The following is a 17,009-nucleotide window of genomic DNA, read 5'->3' on the forward strand; positions in this document are numbered from 1 at the left end:
AAACATCACGCCAGGGTAAGCCTACACGAAGCAAAGCCCTTATGTGCGTTTCTAAAATCCCCCATGGGAAAAATGAATGGTGGAAAAATTATAGGAACCATTTCTCTGTTTGACTGCTAGGTTTTATGGGTATTATTACTCATACTGTGGTACTCTATAGTGTGTAGGCCAGTGACAAAATCACAGTTTACTCTATTTAAATTCAGGCTGTAACACAACAAAATGTGGAAAAAGTTGAGGGGTGTGAATACTTTCTGAAGGCACTGCATGTCTTTTTGCCACAATGTAACAAGCTATATATTTGGCGCGCATGCAGCCTTCCCAAATGTAGGCAACTGGTCACTGTCAAAATAAAGGAAACACTTGACTAAATGAAGGATATAGATAATATGTCATGATGTAGGGTGCATTTTCCTGGCATGGTTCAGGTCCACTTGTAGTATCTATGTCAAGGCTCATTGAAGCTGTTCTGGCAGCTCGTGGTGGCCAAACACTCTAAGACACTATGTTGGTGTTTCCTTTATTTTGACAGTTACCTGTATGTGCTTGTGATAAAATTTAATCCACAGTTATGTTTTAGAACTTATTGATCCTCTGTGGCTAAATTACTCTGGTGTATTTTGAACATTGAGAACGGGCTCCTGTGGTTGGCAAAAATATATACAGTACCAATCAAAAGTTTGGACACACCTACTCATTCAAGGGTTTTTCTCTATTTTCACTATTTTCTATATTGTAGAATAATAGTGAAGATATCAAAACTATGAAATAACACATGGAATCATGTAGTAACCAAAAAAGTGTTAAACAGATCAAAATATTTTATATTTGAGATTATTCAAAGTAGCCACCCTTTGCCTTGATGACAAGGTGGTGCAGTGAGTGGCGCCGCAGTCTAAGGCACTGTATCTCAGCGCAAGAGGTGTTACTGCAGTCCCTGGTTCGATTCCAGGCTGCATCACATCTGGCTGTGTTTGGGAGTCCCATAGGGAGGCGCATAATTGGCCCGGGGTAGGTCGTCATTGTAAACAGGAATTTGTTCTTAACTGGCTTGCCTAGTTAAAGATTTTTTTTATTTTTATGACAGCTTTGCACACTCTTGCACACAGCCTGATCCTTACACATGTGCACCTTGTGCCTAGGGACAATAAAAGGCCACTATAAAAATGTGCAGTTTTGTCACACAACACAATATCTCAGATGTCTCAAGTTTTGAGCGAGTGTGCAATTGGCATGCTGACTGCAGGAATGTCCACCAGAGCTGATCCCAGAGAATCGAATGTTCATTTCTCTACCATAAGCTGCCTCCAACGTTGTTTTAGAGAATTTGGCAGTATGTCCAACCAGCCTCACAACTGCAGACCACGTATAACCACGCCAGCCCAGGACCTCAACATCCGGGTTCTTCACCTGCGGGATCATCTGAGACCAGCCACCCGGACAGCTAATGACACTGAGGAGTATTTCTGTCTGTAATAAAGCTCTTTTGTGAGGGAAAGACTCCTTTTGATTGGCTGGACTTGGCTCCCCACTCGGTGGGCCTATGACATAGATTAGGGCCAAATGAATTTATGTAATTTGACTGATTTCCTTATATGTCAAATCAAATTGTATTTGTCACAGGTGCAGAATACAACAGGTGTAGATCTTACTGTGAAATGCTTACTCACAAGCCCTTAACCAACAATGCAGTTCAAGAAATACAGTTATGAAAATATTTACTAAATAAAGTAAAAAATGTCATCAAAAAGTAACATAACAATAACGAGGCTATATACAGGGGGTAGCGGTACCGAGTCAATGTGCGGGGGTACAGGTTAGTCGAGGTCGTTTATAAAGTGACTATGCTTAGATAATAACAGCGAGTAGCAGCAGCGTGAAAACAAAGGGGTGCTGGGGGGGTCATTGATTAATTGTTCAGCAGTCTTATGGCTTGGGGGTTGAAGCTGTTAAGGAGCTGTTTGGACCTAGACTTGACGCTCAGGTACCGCTTGCCGTGAAGTAGCAAAGAGAACAGTCTATGACTTGGGTGACTGGAGTCTTTGACCATTTTTGGGGCCTTCCTCTGACACCGCCTAGTATATAGGTCCTGGATGGCAGGAAGCTGGGCCCCCGTGATGTACTGCACTACCCTCTGTAGGCACTACCCTCTGTAGAGCCTCACGGTCAGATGCCGAGCAGTTGCCATACCAGGCGGTGATGCAACCAGTTAGGATGCTCTCGATGGTGCAGCTGTAGAACTTTTTGAGGATTACGCCAAATCTTTTCAGTCTCCTGAGGGGGAAAAGGTGTTCTTGTGACCTTTTCAAAACTGTCTTGGTGTGTTTGGACCATGATAGTTTGTTGGTGATGTGAACACCAAGGAACTTGAAACTCTCGACCCGCTCCACTACAGCCCTGTTGATGTTAATGGGGCCTGTTTGGCCTTCCTATTCCTGTAGTCCACGATCAGCTCCTTTGTGTTGCTCACGTTGAGGGAGAGGTTGTTGCCCCGGCACCACACTGCCAGGTCTCTGACCTCCTCCCTATAGTCTCATCGTTGTCGGTGATCAGGCCTACCACTGTTGTGTTGTCAGCAAACTTAATGATGGTGTTGGAGTCCTGCTTGTCCATAAAGTCATGGGTGGACAGGGAGTACAGGAGGGGACTAAGCACTCACCCCTGAGTGGCAGATGTGCACTCACCCCTAGTGTGGCAGAAGCACTCACCTCTAGCGTGGCAGATGCAAGCACTCACCCCTAAGCACTCACCCAAGCACTCACCCCTAAGCACTCACCCCTAGCGTGGCAGATGTGTTGTTGCCTATCCTTACCACCTGGGGGCGGCTAGTCAGGAAGTCCAGGATCCAGTTGTAGAAGGAGGTGTTTAGTCCCAGGGTCCTTAGCTTAGTGATGAGCATTGTGGGCACTATAGTGTTGAACCCTGAGCTGTAGTCGATGAACAGCATTCTCACATACAGTTGAAGTCGGAAGTTTACATGCACTTAGGTTGGAGTCATTAAAACTCCTTTTTCAACCACTTGTTAACAACCTATAGTTTTGGCAAGTCGGTTAGGACATCTACTTTGTGCATGACACAAGTAGAAAGAAGCTCAGGTTCAGCCAGAACCTCCAGTCTCACACACTGCTGGGCCCCCGTTGCTTTACATATGTAAGCCCAGCAAGACTTCTGCTGGCATCTTCCACAGCACTCTCGCGCTCTCCTCCTTCTCTCTCTCTCTTTTACTCAATCATACACTTTCTCTGTATATACAGTTGAAGTCGGGAGTTTACATACACTTATGTTGGAGTCATTAAAACTCGTTTTTCAACCACTTCACAAATTTCTTGTTAAAAAACTATCGTTTTGGCAAAAAACTATCGTTTCGGTTCCCTTACCATCCAAGATATCCTCCCATGTCCAGGATGTCTGCTCCTCCTGGCCACGCTGCTTGGTCCGTTTGTGGTGGGATCTTCTGTCACGTTCGTTTAGAGATGGATTGGACCAAGGTGCAGCGTGGTAGGCGTACATCATCAATTTATTAAATGAACACCAAAAACAAGAAAGAATAAACGACACGTAAAGTTTTGTAGCACTATAACACAGCAACTAACCAAAAACAAGATCCCACAAACTAAAGGTGGAAAAAGGCTGCCTAAGTATGATCCCCAATCAGAGACAACGATAGACAGCTGCTTCTGATTGGGAACCATACCCAGCCAACAAAGAAATAGATCAACTAGAATGCCCACCCAAATCACACCCTGGATTCAATCAGATCAAGCACTAACCAGCAATAGCCAACACCCACATAGCTGATGTTTTGGAGGTGTCTGAGATACAACTGCGCTGGAGCTGTCAATTTGGTGAGCAGTTGCTCTTGATCATTTCCATGAAGCCACACCTGTCCCACTAGCTTTAGAAGTTCAGAACCGGTAAAGTGTTAGGCTACGTAGAAATAATGACGCTCAAATTTAGAAATTCTTATTTTGTTTAACGATTTTATCAGCCTAATCGATGTATATTACTCCTCTCTCGCTCCAGTGTTTGAACTTGTAAACAAGGCTGCATGGGATTTGGGATTTCTCTTAAAGTGACTCAGTGCAGCCAATGGCAATTTCCGCTTTAGGTATAATGCCAGGGGCCTCTTGTGAATTTGACAGCTCTAATGCAGTTCCACCGCCAAACAAAACCTCTATGCGGATGTCAGCTAAAGCAGGTATGATTAAATAGAGCCCTAAGATTGCTTAATTTGATTATTATTATGAGGCCTATAATACATTATAAATCGGCCTACGCTACATAATGAATGTTAAGTAGCCTACTGAACAGGATCCCACCACGAAAGACCAGCTATGTTAGCCTGATGAGAAGGTGCTTAAATTGTTGAGTTTGTTAATTGACCAATGATTGGAAATTATGAAAGCATGTCTTAAGAATGAAATGAGCAGTAGGCAAGCTGTAAACCCATGTCCCTATCAATTTAAGAGGTTCTGAGAAAGAATGTGTTCCATGTGTCGGCCTAGGCTACACTAAACTGGCCCGCCTTTTAGGCTATTATTCAGCCAAGGACTCGCTAGATGGCACCAGAGGATTGACGTTGCGCAACGTGAGCTGCGTGTAGCGGATAAGCACCAAGCAGAACCGTGCACTGCGCGAGCCTAATGGGAAATTTCAAGCAAACTAAATAAAGAGGAAGGTGTAATTAACATGTCGCAGTATTAATTGCATCTGCAAGTGAACGAATGAAGTAAATCTAGTTATTTATATATATATATATATATATATATATATATATATATATATATATATATATATATATATATATATATATATATATAATTAGGCGTTGCTTCTGTAAGGGTCGAGATAGATCAGAGGCCGGTGCATTTTATGCAAATCATTGAAATGGCATTGTGGGCTCCTGCACACTTTCCTTTGGAATATTTGGTTTTATTCAAATATAACATGTTACTGGTATATGCAAAGATGCTCAGTAAAGGCTCAGTAAACAAACCAAGGCTATGTAAACAAATAATAACAATTAAAATGAATGACACTCTGGAATAACAGTAAATGTTCATAGGCCTAAAAATTTGTCACGTAGGCTAGGAAATGCAATTTCCACAAGTTCCCAAAAAGAAAGCCCACTATGGAAGAAGGCATGTAAGACCAAGCCCTGCAGTTCTCATATTGACATTTCTTCTTTCGTAGGGAGTCTTTGAGGTAGCCTGCAGCCAAGTCCATCCAAATGTATCAATCAGGTGTTAATGGTGGATTGGCACTAAGGAGTCATCTAACCATAAAGGTACTAGGCTATACAGCATCGCCGTACAGGGATACTGACTGAGCGCATTTCGTAATGAAGGCCTTGCTTAAAAGGAAAGCTATGCTTCTTCGCCTTAAATAAAAGCTCTTTGCTGTTGAACGCATATATTTGCTTTACCATGTCATTACAGTTAGTAGCCTAGGCCTACCTATCAATATCAAGACTATTGAAATTCCATTAGATCCGGTCACATTAACACTTTCAAACCATCGATAATATGCCTTCCACCCTTTCACATCAGAACGTTATTGAACTTGTGAAGCATCGAGTGTTTGTGCCGGTAGAAAGGCTGATAAGTATGATTGGCTCAGATTATCATCATATGATCGCGTGTGAACAAAATGGAAAAAATAAGGGACATCCACGCCTATTCAATGTTTCTAAATGATGCAATACAATATGGCATTTTGCGTTGAATTATTGGGCTCCCGAGTAGTGGTCTAAGACATTGCATCTCAGTGTAAGAGGCGTCACTGCAGTACCTGGTTCGAATCCAGGCTGCATTACATCCGGCCGTGATTGGGAGTCCCGTTGCGCGGCGCATAATTGGCCCAGCGTCGTCCGGGTTTGGCCGGGGTAGGCCGTCATTGTAAATAAGAATTTGTTCTTATTAAACGACTTGCCTAGTTAAATAAAGGGTTAAAAAAAATGTTGGGATTATATTATCCCCCAAAATGTTTCATCCGGTTAAGATAAACATGATGTTTGTGATGTAACGTAAGTATTACGATCATACCAGATGCATCGTTATTTACTTTTTCCCAAACAATTTCAATGAAATGACGTGGAATCGACGTTGAATGGACGACTGTGCTCAGTGGTGCTGCTCTCTGATCAGCTTTCAAATATTACCTTAGCACTATAATTAATCTACAATACTGACGATGGATCAGCTCCTATAGATATTACCAGCTTTGGCTGCAAATATTGAAGCGACTTATTCTAAATGCTTAGGCCTACCCTATAATAATGCACTAAATCAAGATTCGGGGCATCATTCCGCAGAAGTACAGACAATAGCCTAGAATTAGCCAAATATAATTCAATTGAATGAACATCAAATTGATTTCAATGTGATTTAAATATAGGCCTACGTAGCCTATAACGTAGCCTATATTTTTGCTGTCATCTCGGTTTTCATTTGAAGCACGCATCGTTTTATTATTCGTTTGTAACAAACGCAAAGACATAAGCAACATAGGCGAGCCTATTTGTAGTCGACTGCGTTCTGAACTTATCCGCAGTCACAGACAGACGGATGAACCTCTTGATGAAGTGTTAAGCGGAGATCTTCTGTGTATAAAGTGACGCGGGACGGCAAAAAAAAAAAGCATCTGACGACTCCCTGAGATGTTCTACGAGTGGTCTGAGGCCGTCAATAAATAACGAGCGTTAGTTGGTGCAACTTTAGTAACGATGGTTTTGGGAAACAGCTCGGCTACTATACATCATAAGATAATTCTAAAGAGGATCTTAACGCTACGAAAGCTCGGAGAGCCATGCCCTTGTCTGGGTAGTGACCACAGAGTTAGATAAAGGACTCTCAAATCTTGATTCTATTTAGTTACTTCTAGGCTACTGTCTGTACTTTTTGCCTCAGTATATTTCATGATATCTAACAACGTGCGGAATGATTTGCCAAATATTTTTTACGTCCATTATTATAGGGTAGGCCTAAGCATTTAAAATAAGCCGTCCCTATATGAGCTGCTCCATCATCAGTTGTGGAATAAAAGCTTGTTTTAGCATGTACAGCGCCAATGAGGACTTTCCCCATTTTGAAGTAGTCAACGTAATTCCATCCTGGTCATCAAGAGGAATAAGCCAATTAATTATAGTCATGAGCAAACATTGGCAGTAAATCACCAACCTTGGCCTCATACCTGTTCAAACAACACACTACAGATGGCAGTATGCACCCTTTCCGTTTGTTTGCCAACTCATAAAAGTAGTAGAAGAAGAAAATGGACTACTTCAAAATGGAGGAGTCCTCAATGGGCTGCCAATAGCGCTGCCCATGCGCTCACAGACGCCATAATAAGGACCGATACAATGATGCCATGTCTATCTAGGTCTATGGTTGTGATCGATAGAGGGCAGTTGTAGGCCCTATTCTTTTGAACCCATGTTCGAATGGACTCATTGACCCTAATCTATACGTCCACAGAGCTCAATGGTGTTGTGGTCCATTTGACCTGTGGAATGTAGGCCTACATTTAGCCTACAAAAGACCGCACGCTGTTGAGAGTGCAGAAACGAAATAGGCCTATAGCCTATATTTTCCTTCTAGCCGAGGCTCGCCACCCATTTGCTCATATTAAATATTTTTGTCTAGTCAGTAAATATGAACGAATGCACAGAAATGGCATAGCTGTCGTGAAACGGTAACTTGCATTAATCAGGTCTTAGCATTTGGTTGGCATAATACAATGCGCCATGGCCATGAACTGAGAAACATTTCCATCTTGTTATTGTTCTAAATTTCAACATGGTATTAACCAATTCGATGCCTCTCTTCTGGCAAAACCCAAAATGAACCAAATTCGTCATTATGACGTGATGACCACGAAAAGACCTTTGATGAGAATACAATCAAAAAAAAGATGGTGGGAAATACCCAGAAAGACCATGTTCCATGCAGCTTTAAATAAAAATACATTAGATCTCGACATTGAAAAAAGCTTTTTAATATCAACCCCATTATTTAAAAATGTGCAAGTCTTTGTTCATGTGATATCAAGTGATGAAATATTTCCTAAACATATTTCTATCACCATCTGCGTGTTTAACCCCCAGGTTTATCCAGATCAATTAAAAGTGAATGTGACAAACGCGGGAAAATAAATAAATAAACAAAAACAAAACATCGAATTTGTACATCCCACAGTTTGATTATCAGAGAATTGTATGATTGGTCGATTAATTCAAGCTACAGAAGAAATACGATCAATACCATTAACTTTTTTCTTAAAAAACAAAAGTAAATGAAAAGAACACAAGTCCCTGGATATAATTTGCATAAAATGAAACAAAGCTACGGAGAACAAGCCATATGGTAATCAGAAAACATGTATATACACGTAGCATTGACGGTATAGGCTATGGAAATCCCGCTGAAATAAAAAATACTATCTCTCCCCCTTTATGACTAGCCTATATTCCATAAGCCTTTTCGATGCCATTTATATATCTATTGTACTTTGTCATCTATAAAAGTCATTATAGAATAAATTACAATCTCAATAACAAAATTATAAAATTAAAGTATTTGATCATTATTCCCATATCGCAATGATACCAAAACAAAAGAAAGATGGCAAGGATAAAATAAAATCCTCACCTATGATAAATAATAAAATAATAATATATTATTCTTATTATTATTTTCATGATATGTGATGTCAGGTGACTTGTTTTTGACAAAAGGTCTAAGTTGTTTTTAAAAGTTGATATAAAATGTAGAACACTTAAATATCTATTTCCCTTTGTAAAGGAATTATACATCTTTTAAATAAAATATATTTCAGCGAGCATATCGCCTTCTTTTGCCAATCTGTGGGCTGATTCATTATTTAGTTGCCAATCAATTAGACCATAATTACTTAAAGCATATATTTGATTCAAAAATATAATGTCAGGTGGACATTATTGAAAGCCAATGACAGGACAACATGTGAAGTCAATTCTGCCAATCCAATTGAATTCACATCAATGAAAATCCCTCTGAATTTAACATAAAATGCGTCTCAAACACATGACACTGCAAACAACAAGCATAATTTCAGCTACAAATAACTTTAAATAAAAATACAAAGTAGGCTATTGAAACCTAAAATTGTGTCAAAACCATTTGGAATAAAAAAATAGACAGCTAAAACCTGTTTTTGTTTTGAAAACACCGAAAGAAAAAAAGTGCCCCAGTGAGAAGGAACTAAGCCGTGACTGTTTAGTTATACAATATTTACAAAATTGATCACAATGTTCTGTGAAACTTGGTGATATATCTTGCTCTAGAAAAGTGCCAGGTTTCCATCGCCACGTAGCCCTTCCGTGACCTGACTGCTAGCTGCTGGCCGCGTGGCGTGGAGCGGAGCTCAGTGGTTGGCAGCCTTTTGTGTTTGATCCACACGTGCTGATATCATTGAGAGAACGAGGAGGATGATGTGGTCTTGTGTGCGTCCAAACGAAATACTAAAACCATACGACTTATGTGGTATCAATTATTCAAGGAGCTCCTTCGAACTGCTCTTGACAACAATAATAATAATAGGGCTAAAACAGGTAACAGGCAAAATAATAACGCTTTCGCCCATAATAATTTGCCTAAACGCCTCAAAGCAATGTTGAATGTCAAAACTAACTGGAAAAAGATGACTGACGGATGATCAACCCTCACACATTGCTCAGCCGATGCTCAACCCCCAGCTGCTTGTCTGGGACAGAGAAATGGCGTTTAGGCTATGTTTTGTCGAATGCAGCTCTCATTACTTTTCTTGTCGGACCGACACGTCCAGAACAAAACAATGATGATTACGCAGCGCCATGTGTTGAATACACTAGAAAAGGCGAGAATGTAAACCATTTTAGATAAGATTCCCGAGGCTAGTTTTTAACGATAATTTCATTTACGCCAAATATTTTTCACAATAGGGCTACACCTTGAAACTGCGTTGAGTCACAGTGCTAGGCATTTCCTCGAACATGTGTTCGCTTAGCTCCTGAAGAAAACAATTTCCACTCCATCGCTAATGATATTCGGGTTTTGAAAGGTATTCAATGCAGATATTGTGTAAGTAGCCTACTCATGCCATAGGCTAGGCTATTATACATAAAACACCCACTATCGCTCATAGTCCAGTGAATTATATATAATTTTCAAGACAAATAAAGAAAGTCTAATAGTGGTCCGTTATTGTTCATTGAACCGGTGTTTGGACTCCATGATGTGGCGGTGTGTCCCCATACACATCCTCGGTTCCAGGAAGCGGTCCACCGGGAGGAGTCATCCTTTTCTCTTTCTGTCTCCTGTTACAAAACCAAACCCTCACCACCTCTTTCTCCAGCTGTAGACCGTCCGCCAGGGAAGTAATTTCCGCCGCTGCGGGTTTAGGACACTTCAAGAAATGGGTCTCCAACGCCCCTTTTACGCTTACCTCGATAGAGGTCCGTTTTTTCCTTTTCCTCCCTTGTGCAGCGATTTTGTCCAAGCTGGTCGGGCTGCCCGAGGTGGAATCCGCTTCTTCCAACCACTTGTTCAACAAAGGCTTGAGTTTACACATGTTTTTGAAGCTGAGCTGCAGGGCCTCGAACCTGCAAATAGTGGTTTGGGAAAACACATTTCCATACAGCGTTCCCAAGGCGAGTCCGACGTCAGCTTGAGTGAAGCCCAGCTTGATCCTCCGCTGCTTAAACTGCTTGGCGAACTGCTCCAAGTCGTCGGAGGTCGGCGTATCCTCGTCCGAATGGTCGTGGTGACTCTGTTGCTGGTGCTGGGACGCCTGGTGGCCGTGGTCGCTGAGATGCGGGCTGTGGTGGTCTTCGTGTGCATCTCTTAGGTTGTGGTGGTGCATTCCCTGTCCGCTGCCTGGGATCAGGCCGTTGACGCCGAATCCGGGCTGTGAATAAATAAGGCTCTGGCCATTGGATGTTGCCATGCTGGGTATGTGGGCTGCGGTAGTTCTCCACGCTCGGGCGTCGTGGTGGTTCCCATGTGACTGGTGCACCAGGTGGGGCGGTCGCGGCTGATGCTGGTGCTGCAGGTTATTGGAACTGTGCATCTCGTCTCTGGTGCCCTGCACCGCGGGTTTGATGTCCTGCTCGCCGAGCGGACTGGTTGACCACGGAGCTCCCTCTCCGTGAGACAGTGCCGTTATCCACTGGTGCGCGTGGCTGAGCGGGTGACTGTTGCTCTGCAATGAGTAGTCACTCTGCAACAGGGTCTGCGCGTCCCTGTACGCCGATGCTTGCTGCATGCTCCCGGGCTCCGAGTGCACAATGGATGCGCTGGAGGTGAGGATATTGTAATGATTAGACGCTGTGGTCGCCATGACTCTCGGAGCCGGACTGATCGCTCTTATTAAAGGAACCTTGCATTTGACAGTTACTGTTTTGCCACAGGCGTCTCCCAGGCACTCTGCCAAGTGGACACAGCGGCGCGCACCTGCACTCCGCCTCGTCCCGCTGTTCATTGGACAGAAATGGATGATGGACGTGGTTGCTACTGGCAACAGCCCACTCATTGGACGTTAGAGAGTCTCAACAAACACTACCTCTTTCTAGAGAACTGCGAGTTCTGCTGCGACACCTCTGAAACGTGAGAGACCGAGTGCGGCATGGAAAACGGAGAGAGGGGATAGGCACTGGCCGAGATTTCAAATGGAACTGTAAGGAATTTACTCAAATTAATACGATACTGTTTTAAACCAATATATGAATATCATGATTGCAGATCATTCGAGTGACGCAGGCTTCAAATGCTTTTGTGAAATGTCCAGTTGAGTACGGTTATAGATCTTCTTCTATTTATTTGGAGTAAATTTGGAGTAAATAAGTTTGTATTTATTGTATTTACATTTACTTTTTCAGACATGAAATGTTATTAATACTTATCATAATTGTGTGGGCATTTTCATATTTTGGTCGTTCAGTGTTTGTGGCGAAAACTTTTTTTTCTTCAAGGATAAAGTTTTGTTTGAGGTAGTAGGCCTATAGTTGCAGTTACATGTGTTATGTATTTATTGTGTTACTAGGCTTATACTATGAGATAGGATATGGATTCCTTGACATTGAATAGCCGAATGAGAGTAACTGAGACTTATTGCGAGGATCCGTGCTGGTTGCATTGTGGAAATGATTGTAGTGCTTAATTATTTTTTATGGCCAAAAATGCAGGGAATGAAAACACGTTTTACTGTGAACCTGTATAGATACATGCTTTGTGCCACTGAGCAGCCCACAGCGAGAGTACTTTGCGTGTGCATGTGTTACGTGATCTGTTTGTATACAATTTCGGTGATGTAATGCCATGTCCATCTGCATTGCATGTGCTCTACAATACTGGGATGTATTGTATGACTATACAAATATAAGGCTAATAAGTACAATAAACATTTAACAGAATCAAACTAGTCTTGGCGCCATGAACATATGAAGGTGTAAACCTTCAAATAAAAACTTTCAGTAATAGGTTACTTATGACTCAAATTGTTTACATCAGAAGCTAGACATAGATAGCAGTCTTGTATTAAAAAACACAATTTGTGATAATAGACGGTTTAATAGTTGGAGTATGCATTTAAAACCGGAATGCATAATGTCCAACTATGGGCACGCTGTTCATTGGCTATGATGTCATTGTTGTTTTGGACTCCTTTTGTGTGTGTGTGTGTTATTGTGTGTGTGTGTGTGTGTGTGTTTGTTGTGTGTGAAACGCTTCCACCTCAGACCTATGAAAATCAGGTCTGAAATGGTACGAGTTTTCAGATATTCGTTTGGGCACTATTTTATTTGGTTTAGGTTTAGTAGAAAAATTCGTTGATGTAATTTGTAAATACCAAGTTGAACATCTTTGGATTATGGAGAACTACACGAATATAAAACGTCTCTACAATAAAACAAAAAGTTGGACCACCACAACAATGTCAAACAATGCCGGTAAGAGATTATAAAAGTTGTGCGTGACAAGGCAGATAGATGAAAGGCCTATGGAACAGAAAAAAAAATTTGCTATTTGAATAAGCATTGCATCTGCTTAGGTGTTTTCAGCTGTAGGCCTAACTAACTAACTCTAGCCAAAGTTTGCAAACCATGATTAAATTGCGCCTACTCAACAAACGTTCCACAGTGGCTAAGAAGTGAACGTAACGCGTTAAGGACAGTGCTGAATTTGGTTATATAGGCAAGACTAGTGTTGTGTTGCCTAAGTATACTTTTCAAATCGAACCCATTAAAAGTATGATCTTTGGACAATTAGCTTTCAATATTCTACTTAATTGATTCAAATATAGGGAAAATAAGTAGTAAATACATGATATAATAGTACAAGGAAATCAATATTTTATGTCTGAAGTAGGCCTATATACATATTGTCTATACAGGGTTGGCGAGGATCTGATTACAAAAAACTAACTGTAATCAGTTATGTTAACAGCAAAAATATTGTAATCAGATTACAGACACTTTAAAAAAATATATTACTTATTGTTTTTTTTAATGTAGAAGGGATGTTTGAGAAAAAATACTTTATGACACATGTCTATTTTCCCATGACATTCAAGTTTAAATTTGTTCCACCTGAGCGAGCTCTGACCACAAGCCAGAGACTACTATGACACACCAAATGCTTTCGATGGGAAAGGGAAAGTAACTGAAAGTAATCAGATTGTTACTGAGTTTGGGTAATCCAAAAGTTATATTACTGATTACAATTTGGGACAGGTAACTGTAATGGATTACATTTAGAAAGTAACCTACCCAACCCTGTGTCTATAGGCCTAGTCATAGCCTACGTTTATGATTTGAGAGTGTAGGTCTATAGGCTAGTAGGCCAAATAATCTACAACAGGGCTCTCCAAACCTGTTCCTGGAGAGCTACCGTCCTGTAGGTTTTCAATCCAACTCCAGATATAAATAACCTGATTCAGTTTATCAACCAGCTAATTACTAGTCAGTAATAAAAAAATTACTTTTTTTCTCTCACTTAGGCCAATATAAGGCTAAATTTTTTCTTAGAGTGAGAGTCGACTGGCTGATGTTTAGTCAGTGAAGCATCAAGGACAGAAGTGCATACAAGCGGCTTAGTGAGATCATGCCTCGATCCGTGGGGTGGTGCGCAGGTGTCAAACCCGCCACAGCTGCCGTCCTCTCTCTCCTCCTCTCTGTGCGGCTCAGGGATAGGATAGGACATTGTCCAAAGAGAGACATTCTTGTCGAACCACTGCTGGTTGCCATAGAGAGGAGTAAATGAAACAACAGAGCTCACGTCACAGCTACTTTCGCCCCCTCTTCTTGAATATCTAAAGGCCTATTTAAAGGGGCCCTCTGGTGGGACAAAGGCCGGAGGGAGAAAAGGAGGGAGTGGGTGTTATTGGGAACGTTGAAGGAGAAGGGATGAGAGGGAGGGAGTGAGATGGAGAGAGGAGTGAGAGAGTTTCTGTTCGTGCCTGATAGAGTAGTTATGATAGGCTTACAAACGACATAAGGGGTTAAAACTGGCCCCACTTCTCCATTCTCAAACTTTTGTGCATCATTCAAGCACATTTTCCGTCACAAATATTAGGCCAAACTACCCGCTTGAGTCTTCATTAATAGTAGCCAAACCTATCAGTCTAGGGCGCAGGCCAAATACAATAGCCCTCTGAAATATCCCCAGTAAATATGTTAATATTTTGGAGCATGGAATTGACCACCAAAACAAATAGGCCTACAACGTGTTCAACCATAAGTATGGAAAAACAGTATGAATATTTTTTTGGGGGGGAAACTAAAATAGAATGAAATCTAATATGAATTCAATCGAATTTTTAAAAAAAATCTAACGATCAAAAGGTAGCCTATAAAAGCTCAACAAACCGCCAATGCACATAATAAAGGCATATAGACATATTAAAATAGGTACCATTATTGGATAATCGAAACAATCTTTCATTTAGCGTGGAACAGTTTACTGGTAATCAATTGTCTGATTAGTTCAATACACAAAAAAAGGTTCTGGATAGAACCAAAAAGGGTTATTTATATCGCTTGCTTCATATATGGCACACCTGAAGGTTCTAGATTCTAAGGTTCTTCTTCACTGAACCAAACTTGGTTCCATATAGAACCCTTGGACTCCATATAGGGTTATATATGGAACCAATTTTGGTTCTATATAGAACCTTAAGGGATGCCATATATGAAGCAAGCATAGAACCCTTTTCGGTTTTATCCAGAACCTTTTTCCCCCCTAAGAGTGTAGATTAACAATCCGGGTTGACTGAATGGCATTATCCACAGATTTGTGCATCCATCCATTATACCAATAGTTTGACCTGAGTATTCTCTTGACATGTCACAGCAAATAATAGACTGTGCATATCACACAGTGCAAATATGAAAGGATTAAAGTCCAAGCACAAAAGTTCCAAGGCATGGTTCACTAATTAATTTGTTGTATATCATCATTGTGGCGTAACACTGAAACCATCCAAATCAAATGAACATTTGTGGTAATTAGAGCTGTAATTCAAGGAATTACCACATCGCCACACAGGCTTAAATAGTCGTGTTGGGAGAAATGCAAAGCACATTATTTTAATGGTGTAATATGCAAACTATGGGTCGTTCAATTACATGGCTTAACAACGCATAAATGATGCGAGTCTTGTTATTTGGACTGCGGGGTCCGTGGTAATTCATTCGGAGGGGGCAGTGTGCTTTCCCATACAGTAGAATCTATTCCTGTGCTCCAAGAGCTGCTGCCAAACATTTAAGGGAATAAAAATTAACGATGGAGAATCTGAGCGTTAAATTAACAGTAATTATATGACCCGCATGCTGTAAAGTTTCAATTTTTAACGGTCTAATTAGGTAACTGTCTCCCCATACATCAACTCGTATCCCTCTGCGAATTTTTCACAAGAACTCGTTTGTGTTCAAATGCTGTGGGGGGAAAATAATTACAATTCATAAATTGTTCATGTAATGAAAAATCGAATGATGAGTTAGTTAAAGATATTTTTTTAAATCTTCAATTGTTCCATACACACTCCATTGGTTCACGTTTAGAGAGTAGGCCTATTAACGTACACAGCCGCTCTTTAAACCAGGAAGAGCCATAATCTCTCTTGATCTAGCCTACTATCTCACTCTTTCAGAAAGCAATCTTACAAATGGTCATCCGGGGGGGAAAAAACGTATTGGTAGGTATTCTTTTTTTTTTTTGTCACTGGAAAACCCTCATTTATAGTGAGTAGGATGACGACAGACCTGTAGGCCTCATAGACCAATCCCTCACTTTGCATTATGTAGACGTGATGTTACCATATTAACATTCAGGACATGCCTGTGACCACTTCCGGTCCCCTCCTCCAATTGTACCGAACCGGAGGAAATATTATGCTTATAATTCTCATGCCATAGGTTAGAAATAAACAGAAAGGATTTAGACTAGACACAGTCATCATTTAACACGGAGGCCTTCCAGGTAGTCTGATATGTAAAACCACGGAAACATGTCCTTGAAAACCGTAGCTATATCCAGACCAATATCACACGGCATTGGACAATTGCTACCTTTCAGTGGTCAGGTTATGTCACCATATAGAGATGAATTAACTGCATATACCCACTAGCTTTTTTTGCAAGGTAATTACATACCGGTACATTATTCAACTAGTAGTATAGGCTACTTGTGTAAGGATTGGTGTGTATTAAGTTGACCCCCCCCCCCCCTACAGCTCTTACATATAGTCCATGCTGTAATTGGTGTACGTATCAAAGGAAGTTGGATTGACAGGTTGCGTGAGAATTAATAGTGTGGGTGTGTGTGCGCGCATACGAGTGAGAGAGGGAGAGAATGAAAGACAGAAAGAAAGGAGTGACGAAAAGAGAAAGAGCGGTAGAGTAGGGAGAGGGAGAGCATGGAGAGTATTAATTGTGTGTATTGTGAAGGGTTTGGCAAAGTATGGCTCTGGAGGTGCTGGGGAGCGAGCCCTCCACATGT

General features: G+C 41.1%; 1 protein-coding gene across 1 annotated transcript; it reads right to left on the reverse strand.

Annotated features, from left to right (window-relative positions):
• Positions 1-7,977: 7,977 nt before the first annotated feature.
• Positions 7,978-11,437, reverse strand: pou3f2b (POU class 3 homeobox 2b). The gene has a single exon (XM_071384263.1). The coding sequence runs from the start codon at positions 11,353-11,355 to the stop codon at positions 10,225-10,227; it is 1,131 nt and encodes a 376-aa protein (XP_071240364.1). The 5' UTR covers positions 11,356-11,437; the 3' UTR covers positions 7,978-10,224.
• Positions 11,438-17,009: the final 5,572 nt, after the last annotated feature.

Source organism: Salvelinus alpinus, chromosome 35 (genome assembly GCF_045679555.1).
Source record: "Salvelinus alpinus chromosome 35, SLU_Salpinus.1, whole genome shotgun sequence".
NCBI lineage: Eukaryota > Metazoa > Chordata > Actinopteri > Salmoniformes > Salmonidae > Salvelinus > Salvelinus alpinus.

Excerpts from the sequence above, each read along its gene's own strand:
- pou3f2b (XM_071384263.1), bottom strand. The coding sequence starts at position 11,355 with ATGGCGACCACAGCGTCTAATCATTACAATATCCTCACCTCCAGCGCA.